The sequence below is a fragment of the Hippichthys cyanospilos genome, chromosome 12, assembly GCF_059441005.1.
Source record: "Hippichthys cyanospilos isolate Australia breed blue-spotted pipefish chromosome 12, RoL_Hcya_1.0, whole genome shotgun sequence".
In the NCBI taxonomy this organism is placed as follows: Eukaryota; Metazoa; Chordata; class Actinopteri; order Syngnathiformes; family Syngnathidae; genus Hippichthys; species Hippichthys cyanospilos.
Window position 1 is genome coordinate 6246732 of NC_142380.1, and position 18040 is coordinate 6264771.

At 44.4% G+C, this 18040-nt stretch overlaps 1 protein-coding gene across 1 annotated transcript in view; it reads left to right on the top strand.

Moving 5' to 3' along the window:
- obscnb (obscurin, cytoskeletal calmodulin and titin-interacting RhoGEF b) overlaps positions 1-18040 on the top strand; it is a 47303-nt gene that overhangs the window by 19187 nt on the left and 10076 nt on the right. Inside the window, exons 35-57 of the mRNA XM_088429534.1 lie at positions 294-560; positions 641-907; positions 1562-1828; positions 1898-1925; positions 2308-2342; positions 2593-2859; positions 2958-3032; positions 3696-3798; positions 4594-4913; positions 5043-5309; positions 5928-6194; positions 6493-6762; positions 7418-7684; positions 8692-8970; positions 9050-9307; positions 10028-10294; positions 10725-10997; positions 12925-13191; positions 14121-14669; positions 15234-15524; positions 15787-16000; positions 16040-17070; positions 17434-17715. Of these exons, the coding sequence (XP_088285660.1) occupies positions 294-560; positions 641-907; positions 1562-1828; positions 1898-1925; positions 2308-2342; positions 2593-2859; positions 2958-3032; positions 3696-3798; positions 4594-4913; positions 5043-5309; positions 5928-6194; positions 6493-6762; positions 7418-7684; positions 8692-8970; positions 9050-9307; positions 10028-10294; positions 10725-10997; positions 12925-13191; positions 14121-14669; positions 15234-15524; positions 15787-16000; positions 16040-17070; positions 17434-17715 (6411 nt within the window). The remainder of the gene's footprint in view (positions 1-293; positions 561-640; positions 908-1561; positions 1829-1897; positions 1926-2307; positions 2343-2592; positions 2860-2957; positions 3033-3695; positions 3799-4593; positions 4914-5042; positions 5310-5927; positions 6195-6492; positions 6763-7417; positions 7685-8691; positions 8971-9049; positions 9308-10027; positions 10295-10724; positions 10998-12924; positions 13192-14120; positions 14670-15233; positions 15525-15786; positions 16001-16039; positions 17071-17433; positions 17716-18040) is intronic.

The following is an 18040-nucleotide window of genomic DNA, read 5'->3' on the forward strand; positions in this document are numbered from 1 at the left end:
ATGATATAGGGGACAGATTGATAGATGATGCAGAGCAAGGAAAGGTCTCAGCAACATGACGACTTATTTCAAATCACCAATCTAACATGAGCTAAGGATTATGCACCATAAAAATGTCTTCTTTTTACTCATTATTTTTATTCAAGGCTGAACTTTAAAATCCTTCACCGTCAAAGAATGGATTTACTTTTAGAAGGCTTCAAAGATGCCTTTGGAGGCTCCACATCACCCCACTGTGTTTTTCTAAAATGTCGTCACATCATTTGTTGCTGACCCAATTTCAAAACGTTTAGCCCAACCAGTGAGCTTCACGAAGAAGCTGCAAGATCAGGAAGCCCAAGAGGGATCCATTGTTACTCTACGCTGTGAGACATCCAAACCTGGAGTTCCGGTGGAGTGGAAGAAAGGAAGACAGGTGCTAAAGTCTGGCCCAAAGTACCAGATGAAGCAACAGGCGTGCGTCAATGAAATCCACATCAGCGACGCTTTACCAGAAGACGCCGGGGAGTACAGCTGTGTGTGTGGGGACGACAGCACCGCAGCTAGCCTCACCATTAAAGGTAACAGGAAGTGTTTACTTCACCACTGCATTATGTCATTTCACGTCATTCACTTGCTAAGCCATTCCAAATGTGTTTAGCTCAAGCAGTGACCTTCACCAAGACGCTTCAAAGCCAGGAAGCCCAAGAGGGATCCAATGTTACTCTTGGCTGTGAAACATCTAAGCCTTTAGTCCCAGTGGAGTGGAAGAAGGGAAGACGCTTTCTCAAGTCTGGAGAGAAGTACCAGATGAGGCAGCAGGGCACTGTCAATCAACTCTTGATTTATAAGGCCACAGAAGAAGACGGTGGGGAATACAGCTGCGTGTGTGGAGAGAACGCTACTGCCGCTACACTCACTGTTATAGGTATGACCACTTTGGACTCACTTTTTTACTCGCTTCTCATGCAGTGAACGCGCTGTCAAATACCCCAAATTTAGAATTCACACGCTGAAATATGCCTCAGAAGATAACAAAACTTAGAATTCGAACAATTAACATGCAGTCATGAATGAATGAAGCTTTTTTTGACAAGGGACAATGCAGTCACACATACGGGAGTTACTGGATTTATTCAGTTTGGTGACGGGCTGCATGGGAGTTAAGATTTCTTTCCGAAAGCCCTTCTGACTTTTGTACCAAAAGACCTTATTTTTCCACCTATACAGTAAGTCACTATCAAAACATGCATTTTGAAAAAGGAGAAAAAAAGAACAATGACAAGAACAGTAATGCTCAAACACTCACCCAAAAAGGTTTTTCTTTTTAGTTTAGAATCCCATGGCAAATTATAGGCAAGTAAAAAACCTTGGTCAGTTATGGTCGTCACACCTGAGTAAACATCACAGGACCAGACGAACTAGAAAAAAAGTGTGACTCAAAGCCAGAAACAAGTATGATCATTTCATTTCATATATCTTTGGCATTGGATGGAGTCTGTCTATCTCCAACCTAATAAGTCAAAATGTGACTTATGGAGTTCTGGCCTGATGTCAGCGATATTTAGTAAAATGTGTTCAGCCCAACCAGTGACCTTCACGGTGAAGCTGCAGAGCCAGGAAGCGGAAGAGGGATCCACTGTTAATCTTCGCTGCGAGACGTCCAAAGCAGGAGTCTCAGTGGAGTGGATGAAGGGAAGACAGGTCCTCAAGCCTGGAGGAACGTACCAGATGAAGCAGGAGGGAACTGTGAATGAACTGTTTCTTCACAAAGCAGCGGAAGAAGACAGTGGAGAGTACAGCTGTGCATGCGGGGACTCAAAAACCACAGCCAGTCTCAAAATTAAAGGTATGAAAATTCAGTATTTAACCCTTGTGCAGTATTGGGATCCTTTTAGGTGAAATTTCAGCTCCCTAGTGCCTTCTTTCAATGATTTCGCTTTTATGTGCGATACTTTGATGTAACGATCCAAGGATTGGACAAAATACTGCACAAGGGTTTGAAGGTTCGTTTTCATGGTTGCTTCCACCTGTGTAATGTAATAGCAACATCCCAGATCTTTCCTAAAGCTGCTGCAGCATGTCTCTGTGCTTTTTAAATGTGAAGTATAGTAACGTTTGATCACTTCTGCTTTCGGTTGACTGATGGTGCAATTACGCCTTTAATTCAATTAGGATGGATGTCATGTGCTTATTATTACGAGTACGTTGGTGACAACCTTGTTTCTTCTCAGCGATGAAGCCGGCAGCTGTGGAATCAAAGATGACGGAGACTAAAGAAAGTGTGAAAGGTATTTTTATGGTGCTCTGGCTTACTAATTGTGTCAGTCGCAAGCAAATTATTCGAACGGAGGGCAGGGCAGGTATCTGCTTCGATAACTGAAGTCCCGTCATGCATTTCAGCCAGTAAATCTGAATCAATATTGGTCGTTGTTGCTCAAGGAAAAGCATAAAATAGAAGAACGTCATGGCGGTCCGTGTATTTTATTTTTTAAATGAGTTAGTCTTGGTCATCGTTGTGGTCTGTGACAGTTATCCAGCCTGGCTTTGTGCGTGCAAGCTAAAACTAGCTCACCCCGCGGTTGGTGGATGGAAGTAACGCTTGTGTTTTAGCTCAAGCAGTGACCTTCACCAAGAAACTTCAGAACGTGGAGGCCGACGAGGGATCTACGGTTACTCTTGGCTGTGAGACTTCCAAACCTTTAGTCTCGGTGGAATGGAAGAAGGGAGCGCAGGTCCTGACGTACGGAGATAAGTACCGGATGAAGCAGCAGGCGCGTGCTAATGAGCTGCTGATCACCCAAGTGGTGCCTGAAGACAGCGGCCATTACAGCTGTGTGTGTGGGGACCAGACCACCACTGCCTATGTCAACGTCAAGGGTAGGGCCTTGAAAAGAGACACTTTGTCCACGTCATGCTTCAGCTTGCTGTTGAAATCATCGAATCATAAATATACCAAGAATACTATTTGCTCTCAGCCATGAAGACACCAGCTTCGCTCCCTGCTGCTAAAGTCGAATCCAAAATACTGGAAAGTAAAGAAAAAGTGGAAGGTATTCAAATGCAGAGTGTAATGTTAGTGGCCCGAGTGTTTTTTTGTTTCATTGGTTTTTGGAGTCTTTGTTTTTTGTCCTTTGTGTGCATCTGCTTTCTCAGATTGTCACGTGGCTGAAATATGCAGATAGAGACCCTTGTGGCTGCCAATTGTCCTGCTAGCATGCATATACTTGGCCATGTATTTTGCAACACTTTATTCAATACGTCCAAAGCTGGTACATTGTTGTTGTCTTGTTTTTTTTGCATTTGTTGTAATGAATCAGTGCAATGCTTTGGTGGGATTTGGACAAGTATGTCTGGTGTTTTTGGATTAGTGTTTGCTATTTGGCACAAGGTGTCCATTTCCTTTTTGTACAGTTCCGCCTCTTGCTTATTTTTGGTTGTCTTGTGTCTTCTATGTCAAACGCTGCTTTTAAAAGTAGCAAAAAATGGAGTATATTTGCGATGGGTCAAAGGAGATACATCAAGGCATCAAAGTTGATGTCAGGCCATCTGCTCTTTCTGAAAAACAGTGCTACGCATCAATGTGGTCTGCGGATGTGAGCGAGTGAGTTCTGTGAGCGCTGAGTGTGCGTTCGATTATGGGAGTTATGTTTCGTTTATGTGCCATTGGTCAACTTGTTTACAAAGAGCTTTCAATGTTCTGTTCAACTTCATAGTTGTGGCAGTGACACGGCAACAGACCCAAGAGACTAAACAGCAACTTATAAAACAGGAGATGCGGGAATTGAAAGTTGAAGGTAAAATTATAATCAACAAGCTGTGTTGCATGACTGTTTTTGATACCGTTTATACTCGTTGCTTGCTGTCTTTGTACTGTCATTCACTTTAAATCAACAGCTCAACACAAGTGGATGTAACATCTGTAGAACCGAAGGTCGTTACTGTACTGTAACTTCAGCAGAGTTGGTAGCTATATTTTATGCAGAACTTGTTTGGGTCCTTTAGAGTGAGATGTAATGAAGCTTTTTCAGTGGTTTTATACACGGCCAGGCTCCAAACTGAAGAATACTGGACATTTTTAAATGTTCTTGTGCAAGAACTTGAGAGTCAAGTTGTTGATGATGCTATGCTATCCAGTTGGTGTCACTTAGACCCAATTTGAGCCCTTGATCTTGATACATCTAAGACAAAGCATTCAAAGACAAGAAAAAATTACTATAGATTGTCAAAAGGGGTAGAGGTTCAAAACAGCAGCATGTTTCTAAATGCTTGCAAATGGGAGCTAGAGTTTGATACTGGGGACCCGTACAACCATCGACACCTGTGGATTATAAAAGGATGGCCATTTATTTGAGTGTTTAATGGCGGTATCTTTTTGAGTCCACCTTCCTTGAGATGAATTGTCTCACTGAGCATTGTGGTACACTGGTATTTTCCTTCTCGGATTCTTGGAATAAAAATGTGACTTCTATGGAGCGACTTCTGGTTTTACATGGGATTAAGTCCTTTGTTTTGGAGATTGGAAAAAGGCTGGGTGCAATTTGTAACTCTCTGAGGTAAGTTCAAGTGCCGGTTGCTGTATTTCTGAACGGGTTCGAGTTTTCTTCTTGAAAGACATCTCGCCATACACATGAGCCATTTTTGTGATACATTCCATTCGTCTCCAGCACTTGCCGTTGCACTGCTCAGAGAAGTGGAAAATCAAGAATCTATGGAAGGAGAATGCGTGACTTTGTTCTGTGAGCTTTCCAAGCCAAGTCTTCATGTTGAATGGAGGAAGGGAACACAACTCCTGAGTAGTGGAGAAAAGTACCAGATGAGAAATAACGGATTGTGTTATGAACTACAGGTCTCGGATTTGAGACCTTGTGACACGGGAACTTATTCGTGCTCTTGGGAGAGCACAACGAGCGCTGCCTCCCTGATCGTCCATGGTAGGATGGATTCATCTCTCACATTCAGGCTGCCCATTTCAGTCTTTTCATTTCCTCTTTCCGATTTCCTCATCTTCTCCATCCCTGTTCCCAATTCATCTTTCTCAATCATTGCATTCTCTTCGTCAGCTCTCCCAGTCACTTTTACTAAAGAACTAGAAGACCAAAAAGCCGATGAGGGGCAAAGCGTGGCTCTGCGGTGTGAGCTCTCCAAAGCTGGCGTCCCGGTCGAGTGGAGGAAAGAACAACTGGGTCTTTGTCCGTGTTCCAAGTATGACATCAGACAAAGCGAGCGAAGCGCCATGCTAGTAATCCACGACGTAGACAAAGACGACGCGGGGTGTTATACGTGCGATGCTGGCGTCCATCAATGCACGGCATATGTGACTGTCAAGGGTATGCTCTCCGGCGGAGATCCTTCGTTCAACAATATTGTTCTTATATCTTAGATGAACTTTGAGATGACGACAAACCAACACATAGTTCAAAATCGGTCCACAAACAAGAATCCTCCAAACTCCAGAACTCAGAAAGACACAAATGTACTGATTTGCAATGCAATAACATGTATTGACCATGCTAGGAATCAAAAGCTGAAGAAGTGGAAGCTAAGTGGAAGTGTACATAACACTTAGGTTTAATTAACTATATGTTTGTGTCAATTTAACAGAAAACTGCTTTCTAATTCTACAACTCTTAGATTCAATTCAGTTTATGTTAATGCAACAGAGAACAGCTGTTCTATTCAATAGTATTCCGCTAGTATTTTTTTTTCAAGGCAGTGTCCTTTTTTCGGCATAGAGGGTGTGAGCTTCCGTAGATGATTTAGAATCCCAATTTTGGAGCCAATCACCAATCAGTGAGTTTAAAAAAAATCACCAATCAGAAGTTTGGCCAGCATATCTATTTAAACAACTTGTTTATTTATTGTTTGTGAAGTGTACCCGCTTTGGTCATTTTTTTTTCTTCCCCCCCCAGCAATATATGTACTGTGATCATTCCCTTTGTTTATAGCCCAGCCAGTGCTTTTCAAAAGTCAACTGCAGAACCTTGAAAGGCAGTCAGGGGAGAGTGGCGTTTTCCGCTGTGAGACCACAAAACCCGGTGCGAGTGTGACATGGCGACACGGTGACAGGGTGCTGGCTTCCGGCAGCAAGTATCACTTGAAACGGGATGGGACCCTTGCGGAGCTGGTCATCTATAAATTACGGGGCGCAGACTCAGGGGAATACTCGTGTGATACGGGAGGCCACAAGACCTCTGCAACACTCACTGTGCAGGGTAGGCTGTTTTATGGCATTTTCTCTTGGGTGTGCTGCTTCCATCACCCTTCTACAGTACTTACTTTCTTCTGTCTTGCTCAGCTGGAACTCACCGGTCCCCGTGTCTTGAATACATTTGACACGTTCAAATGTAATTTGCTACCACACGTGTGGAATTCAGTCTTCTCCCTAACGACACAAAACTTGATTTCCCGTGCTTGTTCACTCATTCTATCCCCGAATTAACACACCTTCCTCTTCACGTGTTTGCCAAACACTTGCTCACCCCAAACATCCGGAATTCTTTTCCCGCGCAGAAGCGGAGGTGTCCATCATGAAATTCTTGGAGAGCCGTGTGGTACATCAAGGCCAAGATGTCCGCTTTGAGTGCGTGGTCTCGCACCAGCACGCGCCAGCGGCTCAGTGGAAACTCCAGGATGTCCCGCTACAGAACAACGAGATGAATGTTATTCAAACTGAAGGTTGCACACACAGCCTCACGCTTCGAGGCGTCACCACAGCGGACTCGGGCATGCTCACTTTCTCGCTTGGTAACCACACGTCCACGGCCTCCTTGACCGTCACAGGTAAGCAAATATTCTGCTGGGATATACTTCAAATTTTCAGCCTCAGTCTTGTTACCCTCCTATCATCTCGAATGATACTCTTGGATTTTGCTCCTCTAAATCTTCTTACTTTTCCTTTCATTTAAATGTAAACATCACTTCAGTTTGATTAAATTGCATTTGAAAGTACATCGAGGTTTTGGCATACGGTGACATAATGGTTCCGTTTTGCTTTGACCCAACTAACATAAATGCCATTAATTTTTTTTAACTGAATACTATCCATTTCAGAGTATACTATTCCTTATTCTTCACATTTTGCAGCTTATAGTACAATGCGGCATATCTGCAGCTTTGTTACTAGCCACCAGACACTCTCCTGGTAAACAATGGGAGACAGAAGAATATGCTGTCTAAGTATTGATTTTGAGTTTGATCTGCTACTTTACTCACAACCAGAGGACACTTTCCAGTTGTAAGTGCAATCAGGCCTGTTACTGTTGTGTTCTTGCTGTATTCTAACAATTCGAGTGTGTTGTGTTATGTTGAAAATATGTTATGTTCAATCTGTTTTTGTCTAAGACAACATTTTTTTTTTTTTTTTAATAAACGCTTTACTATCTGGCGAAAACAATGTATGTGATTTATTCTAAGTGGCAATGTTGATTTCTGGCAGCTGCACCTGTTTTATTCAAGAAGAGCCTGGAAAGCAAAGAGGGTAACGAGGGTGAGACAGTCACTTTTTCCTGCGAGACATCCAGCTCGGACTGCAAGGTTTTCTGGCGGAAGGGCTCAACGGTGCTCTCCCACGGGGACAAATACAGCATAGAGCAGAATGCTGCCGCTCACTCTCTTACCATTCACAAGCTGAAAGTGGAGGACACTGGCGAGTATAGCTGTGACACGGGCGACCAAAAAAGCACTGCTACTCTTACTGTCAAAGGTAAATCACATTATCTTTGCTACAGTGGATACTTGGCTTAGGCCACTGCTTCTCAAATACAGTAACGATAAATAAGGTGATGATTCTTTTTTTATAAGTAAATATATTTGTATGCTTTTTAACATGTAACATTGGTACATGTTACAGCAGGCATGTCCAAATTTTATCCTCTGAGGGATGCATGAAGAAAAATAGAAAAGGGCCATTTTATTATTTCTTTATTTTTTTTACTTATTAAACGCAGTAAAAATTCAATCAAGCATTATCGTCTGTATCAAGTAGTTTTTTGTTTTTTTTTAATTGCTATATCAAGGCTTTCTGTTAAAAATGCTGGTACAAGTTTATATATATTTTTTAACTCTTTTAAAGCTTCTTATTAAACTTTTTTTAAAACGCTATTTTAAACAGCATTTCCAGCAAAGTCAAAATGTATATTTAGTGTATGTAGCGGGCCGCTAAAATGTAAATAGCAAGCTATAAATGGCCCCCGTAGTTTGAACACCACTGGGTTACAAGTTAGTCTGAAACAGAAATAAAAATTAACAAAATGAATCAAAGTGCCTTGAAAAAAATGGCCATCCTTATTTAAACCAGAAACATGTTTGACCAACTCAACTGTTTGATGCTGGAAAAAAAAAAAAATAATAATAAATGTAAATTGATCTTGAACATTAACATAGGTGCACCAATATCTTAAACATTTTAATCTGAAGAAAAAGTATAAAACATTGTGCACCAGGAGACTTTCTAAATCACGTTACTAACCCTATGATGACAGCAATTCAAAAAGTTTATAACTCCCTCACAAATGTTGTCACGACGAGCGCCACTGCACCACCTGCTGCCTTGCCTGCGCAATAACACTTCACACCGCAAAAGCAGTTTCTTATCCTCTGGGTCATATGCATCTCATAGTCTATGTGGCATGCCCCACTATTTGAAAAAGACTGTCCAAAGTTGCTCGGTGGGACCATGTGGTTCTCTATTTATTGTCCCTTGGTCCTCAGAACACGTGCGAATCTTGAGGGAACTGCACGACATGACTGTGAAAACCGGGCAGGACGCCGTCTTCGAGGTGGAGCTGTCTCACGCCGGCGTGACTAACGTCGAGTGGTGGCTGGCGGACAACCTCCTCCAGAACAATGATCTCAACCAGATGAGCATCGACGGCAGAGTACATCGCTTGGCCCTGAAGATGGTGACCACGGACGAATCGGGAGATGTCGCCTTTGTTGTGGGTCAAGAGAAGAGCGTTGCTTGTTTGCTGGTGGAAGAGAAGCCAAAAGGTAAAAGTGAGAAGCTCCCATGTTCCACTTGGCAGATGGACCTGCTTCCTATACAGTTCCATTTTCCTTTTCCTTGCAGTGCTGATTGTAGAGAAGCCCCATAACACAGCAGCATTGGAGGGGGAAACGGTCACCCTAGCCTGCACCATCTCCAACTCTACGGCGACGGTGACATGGTTGAGAAACAATGTTCCCATCAAAGCAGGCCTCAAATACGAACTGAAGCAAAACGGAGCTCTTCAGCAGCTTCGCATTCACAATGTGATGCCTGAAGATGCGGGGACGTACACCTGCAAGACTGTGGATGATCGCTGTGATATCATGCTCTCTGTGGAAGGTAAGAAGACAAAAAAGTGGGTGTAAAATATAACCATAGTGTGCGTTTTTAAAGCACTTGTTTTGATAATACAACACACGTTACACACCTTATTTCTTGTCTTGCTGAAAAATTCTTCTGCTTTCCATCCATGAGCCAACGAGTGAGTCAGGCTTTCATTAGCATGACAACCAGAGATAGAGCCTTAGCTGTGTGACTGCAGTAGATTTTACATGGGTTTGTAGAGACCAAATTATGGGCAACATTCATATAAATAATATTTAAATAAAACAAAAGTGTCTTCGCGCAGAGAAAGAACTTTATTCACTGAACTGTGCATGTTGTGCATAACTATCACAAATCTGTCCAAAACTCACTGCAGCTCTGCTTACCTTGTACTTTGACCTAATTGCAACTTAAGTGGATTCCCTTCAACATAGTGGTTCTGCATACTAATTTTTCAGGCAGTCTAGTCACTGGCCTTCACTTGAAGGTGGCTCTGTATCTTCTCCCTGCCCAAATGATCTTAACTTGGGTGGAGAAACCAGTGCAGGAGCGTTAATGTCACATGGGCCAGAAGTGCAGGAGGGCTTCCTCACAGAGACAATTTCAGAAATAGTCAAATAAAAGATTGACTCGGTCGCTTGATGATCCATTTGTATACAGGTCATTCAAAGGTCCATTTTCCACAATGGACTTAACTTAATTGATCCCCAAATGTGCTCTTTTTACTCCGCCCAGCTGCCCCAGTTTTCTTCAAGAAGGAGCTGAAGAACCAGGACGCCGTGGAGGGTGAAGACATCACCCTCCGCTGCGAGCTCTCCAGGCCTGGCGTCAACGTGGAATGGCGGAAAGGAGGCGTAGCTCTAGCGCCCGGTAAGAAGTATGAACTCTGGCAGGAAGGCTGCACTCAAGAGCTGCGTATACGTAGCCTGGAACCTGAAGACAGTGGCTACTACACGTGCGATGCAGGGGATCAACTAACCACTGCCTCCGTCACTGTGCAAGGTAGCGTATTCAAATATTCGTTTTGATCCGAAATTTGAATATAGTCAGTCATCATGTGGCCAAGGGCATTGCAAAAACACAAAAGGGAAATTTCCAGTACCTAGAAAAACCCACGGACATGGAGAGAACATGCAAACTCCAAACAGAAAGATCAGAGCTGGAATCGAACCCTGGACCTCTGAATTGTGAGGCGGATGTGCTAACCACTCATCCACCATGCCTCCCTCTTTATAAATATGCCTGCGGAATTACATCTTAATGAGAATGAGTGTTTAGCCATGATTATTCATGAAAAAATAATCGGCAACAATCGTCGTCACGACTGATAGCTACTCGGTACTCGCCCATCCCTCACTTTTGGGCTTATGTCGCGCCTGTATATTTGTGGTGAAAGTGTGTTGTTGTCCGCCTGTGTATTTTCACCAAACAGCAAAGGAGGTCTACATTTTGTGCGGGCTGAAAGCCGTAGACGTTTTCGTCGGGGAATGGGCGAGCTTCTCTTGCCAGCTGTCCGGGCCGGCGCCCGGGAAGGTGCAGTGGTGGCTGGACGGCACCTTGCTAAAGAGCGGCCCCAATAGCGAGATAGGACTGAGCGAGGGCCACGTCCACACGCTCACCCTGAAGAACCTGGCTACGGACGACTCGGGCACGCTGGTCTTCAAAGCTGACGCCTTGAGCTCGGCGGCGAAGCTCCTTGTCAAAGGTATTGTACTTTGCACAAACTAAAACAATTTCATTCAATTATACAGATCAGTTTAAAATAATGTATGTAATACCGATCCAATAAAATACAGTGGAAACTCCACGATCAAATTGAACTTTTGCAATTGTTTTCCAAGCATCTTGGGTAAAATTCCTCTTCACACGCCAAATGCCACAGGATAATTATTTGTAAGCTCATAATTTAGAGACATCCAATCATTGGCCTGCTGTGTGTTTCAACCCTGGGCCTTCAATTATGTCATATATATTCCTAACAAAATGAATATGCCTAACATTAACAATCGTTTATGACACGTTATCACCCTTAATGTAGGCTAATCAAGCGACATTTCATTTCCAGAGAATTCAAAATATATTATTTTTAGTATTTTTGACACTTAATTTTGTTACTAACTACTATTGTTACTAACTACTAAACATGACAAAAACCTATTAAAAATATAAATACAATGTTTGCACTCACCAATGTGGATCCACACCGCAACTTGTTATTTGAATATAAAACCAATCCTTTTTTCTTTCCTCAAGAAGACCTCAATGAGCAATTTATCTGTGCATTTAAGTTTTTTTTGTTTTGTCTTTTAAGGCTAATGCTGAAAGGCGCACCTGTCCGCTCATGTTTCTGGCATAAGTTTTAAGATGCTTCAGTGCTGAAAATGAGTGGTCAACGGTTGGCTTTTTTGAAAGTACAGTGGCTTTGTGCTGTGTGTGCATGTGCGAGTTGTCTGTCTCTCGTTGTGCCCTGCGGCTGACCGTCGACCAGTCCAGGGTGCGGTCCGCCTTTCTACGCTAAGCGCTACTGAAAATGGATGGATGGGCGAAGCAAATGTACGGCACACTACAACAATTTGAAAGTGGCCGCTAAGGATTATCTTTGACTTGGAGATTCCACTGTAAATGTGCTCGTATGTTGTTTTCCGCAGAGCTTTGTCATATTTTCTCACAAATGTACTCATAATCTGCACATTGATGTTGAGTATGCTTTCGGATTCATAAAATGGACGTTTTATTTAAAAACGATTAAATGAAATATATGACCTGCATCTGGGTGGGGCACAACAGAACAATTCAAAACTCATTGGACTGAATATTGCGAAAGGCCACATGGCCTCTTTGGATTACATACAGTAGACCCTGTCTGTCTGTCTGTCTCTCGGTCCGTCCATCCATCCGTCTCTGTCCATCCATCCATTTATCCATCCATCCATCCATCCATCATAATTATTTTTACCTTTCATCCATCCATCCATCCATCCATGATCCCTGGGATTTAGGCTTATTTTATAATAAGTTGTACCCTTGTGCAGTATTTTGATCATTTTGGGGTTATTTTCTTCCACATTATTCTTGCAGTATTAAGTGGTCAAGCCATGTTGAACTTTGACATGCTGTCACCATCTGGGTGAAATTTCAGTTCCCTAGTGCCATCTTTCATAAAGATCAAAGGATTGGACAAAATACCGCACAAGGGTTAATGTTATAGCGAGTAACTTTCAGCAAGTATGAACCTAAACTTTTTGTCTGCAAAATGTAAGCCTTGTGGAAGACAAGGGTCTACCTGTATGGAGTATGGAGTCATTTCAGAAAAAAATAACAATAAAAAATTGGGACATTATGTCAAACAGTGCAGTGGTGCTCCACCCATTCTTTTTGGACTATTACGTTCCACAAATGACTTTTACTGATGCTGCCACATGAGCAAATAGAGCTGCCCATAGCCTGCAATCACACCCGTCTCCAATATTTGGTCACCCATTTGTCATTGATGACCCGGATACATTCTGGGCATTTCAATCCTTTAACTATCACAATAATATCACTGGGTGTTTTTTGGGGAGCTGGGGGGTTATGTCCTCACTTGGCATGCCGCGCCACCCTGACCCTGTGCCGCCTGACCTCAACCCCAGATCCCACGCTGGAAGTGGTGAACGACATGAAGGACGTCAGGGTGGTGGAAGACCAGGCGGCAGAGTTCATCTGCCAATTCTCCAGGCCGGTGAAGGCCGAGTGGAAGCGAGACGGGCAGCCTTTGCAGGCGGACGGGCGCAGGGTGGTAGTGGAGCACGACTGGACTGTGTCACGCTTGTACATTAGCCGCGTGTGCGCCGGAGACAGGGGCGTGTACTCCTGCGAGGCGGAGGGAACCCGTGTGCTTGCTTCGCTTCATGTGGAAGGTGAGCTCTCCTCCATGTGGAAAGAGCACCCGCCAAAAAAATAACTGTGCACATTATAGTGATCATTATAGTGACTTACTGTGCGAAGATATGGGGTAATATAGCTAAAACAAACAGTCAGTCTGTTTAGAAACTCCAGAAAAGAGATATAAATCTGAATATATATACTGTACTTATATACTGTATATACATTGTATATATACAGTGTATATATACAATGTGTGTGTTTGTGTATGCTGGTGTGTGATGTGTTTTCACAATCTCTGGTTGATGTAAATAAAATGAAATATCTCATGAAATGAGATGTTGATATATTCTATTTCTACACTAAATTCCCTTTAAAATGGATGAAGCTCAAAAATGGATGAAGTTACAATTGGAAAATTGAGAGCACTAGTTTTGAAAAAAATCAATTGTGCGCACCGTCTACTAATAATCGCTTATTTTCAACTACTCAGATTATAATTTGAATCTTTTCGCTGCAGGGAAATGAAAATCGAGACCTTGATGAGGTTGTAGTTATAGAAATCCCAAAATAGACATTTCTGTTGTTGGTTTGTATTTTCATCAGTAGCTCAAAACTAGTCTTTTCGACATGAGCCTGGTTTTGTGAAAACGCACAGAATTGTATATGATGATGTAAAAATGTGTTTTTACATCTAACAAGAGGAGCATGTCTTGTTTTTGTTTTAGAATATGAATAACCAACTTCTGTATTAACACCATATGAGTTAAAAAAAGGAGTAGTACTAGATAAGTTTTATATTCCTTTTTTTTCTTTCTTTACATACAGTTCTTAATATTGCCACGCATTTATATGTCCAATAAAATGAAACAATCAAATTTTCAGGTACTCGCCTATACCGCTATCAATTTACCTGCTGCTTTTCCTAACAAGCGTCTCGTTTTTAATTCATTCCATTCTACAGCCAAGCCCATCAGCATCGTCCAAGGCCTGGAAAACGCGGAAACCTTTGAGGGAGGAGAAGCTTTATTTGAGTGCGCCCTTTCCCGCCCGGAGAGCAAAGACTTCCAGTGGCTCGTGAACGGCAAAGTGCTGAAGGAATCGCCCAACGCCGAGGCGGTGTCCTTCGAGAACGGACGTCGCCACCTGCTGCTCCTCAAAGAGCTGCGCGCCAGCGACAGTTGCACCGTCACCTTCCGGGTGGGCGAGGTGTCCACGTCGGGCCGTCTCTCTGTCAAAAGCTGGCAGCTGGGCGTGGCCAAGCACCTGGAGGATGCGGTGGCCACCGTAGGAGAGCGGGTGGAGTTTTGCGTGGAGCTGACGGAACCCGTGCCCGCCTCCGAAATCGTTTGGTACGCCAACGGAGTGGAGCTCAAGCCTGGCGAGCTGTGGACAACCAGGACCGACGGCCGTCGCTATCGCCTCATCCTGAAGGAGGCGCCGCTCATGCCTGAGCAGGAAATTACCTTCGCGGCCAGAGATGCTCTCTCCATGGCCAAGCTCACCATCATCGGTGAGACACAAGCTTGTTTCCTTCATCTCGTTCTACACCTCCGTTGAATTGCATCAACAGAAGGATGGATGGATAGATAATGTATTTTGTAAATGGCTCCGTTAATATGCAACTTTTCTCATAGAAAATCTTTTTCGTCAAAAATTTGGGAATGTTGGACATTTAACTTGAATCATAAGTGTTTTCTTCTTTTGGAAAATTCTTATGGAAAATTTGAACTCTTCAAAATGTTGTTATTGATATAATGCTGAACATTCTGAAGGAAGAATGATGTGAATATTTTTTAAAAAATGTGAATCTTCTCAATGTACAAAGCAGTCATTTTTGGAAAGGAAAATTTACGATTTTTCAAAAGTTTACATTTTTAGAGAATTTTAGTTGAATCCATAAATGAAATTGTGGCCTTTTTAGAACTGTAAGGGAAAAAAAGCTATCTGGATGCCCTGAATGAGAAATACAGAATATTGAAGAACATTAATGGGTTCCACAGAGTCAGACTGCCTTTTGTGTAGCCCTTTATGCATGAGAATCAGTTTATAAGTTCCGCTGCTTTGGTCATGACAGCTGTACCAGACCCTCCGGAGGACCCCGAAGTTCTCAGCAAGACCAATGAGTCAGTGGCCCTTTCCTGGTTCACACCGCTACACGATGGCGGAAGTCCCATCCTGGGTTACAAGGTGGAGCTGAGGCTGGCCGATAGCGCTGTCTGGCTTCCATGCCACTCGTCTCCCGTTTGCAACACTGAGTTTGTGGTGGAAAATCTCCTCCCGGGCACCGGCTACAGGTTTCGAGTCGCGGCCGTCAACAGAGCTGGGGTAGGGGAGCCTGTTGAGCTTCCTCAGACTGTGCAGCTGGGTGAGTAGATACACGGCCTACCCCTCAAATTGAGTCTTCTTGAATCTGCTCGTATTTCACACGCTGGTGTCAATTTGACCCAATTTGGGCCTTTGATGTTGATATGATGTTTCAAGACCAATAAGTATCTAGAAGACAAAAGAATTTAAAGAAAAACACTAGGAGGCTCAAAAGTACGTAAATTGTCAAAACAGGAGGCACTTTATAATAAGTACGAGTATTACCTATCAAAAGTCTCATTAGATTGCATGTGTGTCTGTAGACGCAGAGGTAAAAGAGGCTGAGCAGGAGACACTGGGACAGCCCGGTCTACCTCCGGAGGCTGCCGAAGAGGGAGATCTCCGTGAACTGTGGGAGGCCTCGACCAAGAAAAGGCGCATGAGTCGCGAGCCCACTCTGGACTCCATCACCGAAGAGGACGACGGCAAAGGCGGACAAAAGAAAAAGGAGCCCAAGGAGAGCAGTGCTTCAGAGAAGTCGACGATGAAACACACAGAGTCGAAAGTCTACAGCAGCTCCGAGGAGTCCAGTTCTGGCGGGTCTTCCCTTGTGTCCTACCTTAAGAAGAGCAGTCAGGTTCAGTCTTCAGCCACGATCGTGGCCTCCGATGACCAGACTGTAGCCACCGAGCGCTTCTTTAAACACTTTCAGATGTCCGACCAGAAAACGGCTAGAGTTCAGCGGACTGAAACAAAAGCGGCATCAATGCAGGAGATGGAAATTGTGGAGATCAGCAATGAAGACCAACCTGAACTCAGAGACGCTGCCATCAAAATCCAAGCGGCCTTCAAGGGCTACAAGGCGCGCAAGGACATGCGGCCTGTCTTCAAGGAGGTCTTCAAAGACCAGAGCAGAGAGCCCAACGGCACCATCCATCTGGAGTGCCTGGCCCATGGCAAACCCGATAAGGTGCGCTGGCTAAAAGACGGGGAGCCGCTGTCAGACGGCAAGCACCACCACATTGACATCTACAACGACGGCACCTGTTCCCTGGTCATCACTGCCATCACCGCCAAAGACACAGGCGTGTACACCTGCGAGCTCGCCAATAAATTTGGAGCCGTCTCTCACAGCGCCAAGGTGACGGTGGGAACGTCAAGAGAGTCCTCCGGCCGGCGTCCGCTGACGCTTGGCTACAGCGCTGACAGCGAGCCCGACAGCTCGTCCGGCGGCGAGATGGATGAGTCGCTGAGGCAGGCTAGCAGGCGCCTCCGCCGGCTGCTGCGGACGCGCCTCCCGCCCGACGTGGAGGAGGAAGCTTTCATCAGCGCCGAAGAAGGAGACCTGCGCCCGCCCGATCCCCACTCATACCGCGAGGATGACACCTACATCTACATCCGTTTTGACACCTGGTCAGAAGCCGAGGTGGCCTCCAAGAGGTTCCAGGAGATGTTTACCGTCCACGGGGTGCCCGTGGAGACCACCATCCTGGAAGCCGGACATCTTAAAGTAGAGCTGCGCATTAGGAAGCTGGGCTACTCGCAAGATGGCACAGAAACACCCACTCAAGATAAACACCCTCCTGCCTTGCTGTCTGGAGCTCCTGGTAAGGACCTTGACAGTGAAACGGAGGGTATATTTGGGAATATGTTAAATATTTGTTTTTACTTACTGGACAAGATAAAGTTTTGAAAGGACTGTTATGTTGAAAGTGTCAAGGACAGTCCTACTCAAATAGAGGGGACAGGATGCCGAACTGGTATGAACCAGAGGAACAGGTTTTGCTTTTGCCGTCTGGAGTGTAATTGCACATCCAAAGCACCAGGTGGTTTGGTGATCCTCATTGTGGAAGTCTGTGCAGGCGTTATAAACTTTTTAAATTGCTGTCCCTAATTCATTTCACTTATGGCAAATATTCTTTCTTTGTGGAGGTCCTGGCTCTCAGTGCTCTTGTTCTTTTTCCCCTCAGCTGCTCCCGTCTACTTGACAGAGTTACAAAATCAGGACGTGCCCGACGGCTATCCGGTCAGCTTCGACTGCGTGGTGATGGGCAAGCCGGCGCCTGCAGTCCGCTGGTACAAAGATGGCAAAGTTCTGGAAGAGAATGACCACTACATGATCAACGAGGACCAGGAAGGTTGCCATCAGCTGATCATCACAGCCGTGCTGCCCTCCGACATGGGAGTCTACCGCTGCACGGCGGAAAACAGCAGCGGCATTGCGTCCACCAGGGCCGAACTCCGGGTCGACGGTGAGTTCAAACGCATTATTGGCCAGTCGGTGGTCCTTTAGTGCTCTGGATGGGAAAAGTGAATGAGAAGTTGGTTACATTCCTTCACGGTGACAGCATTTCATTGACACACTACTGAATTCCACTTTGTTCGTTGATAACGTAATAACAGCCCCTGCGTCCATCAACACTTTGGCTTTGATGTAGCTTTTCAGATTGTGTCTACCTGTTGCGTGAAAGTGGCCCTGGATCTTTAGCCAGCTAAGCTTCCAAGTCCTGGGAGAAGCTCTCTGTGGTTGTGTTCATTTTGGAAATTGTCCCTGCAGTTATATATATGTCCCTTTCA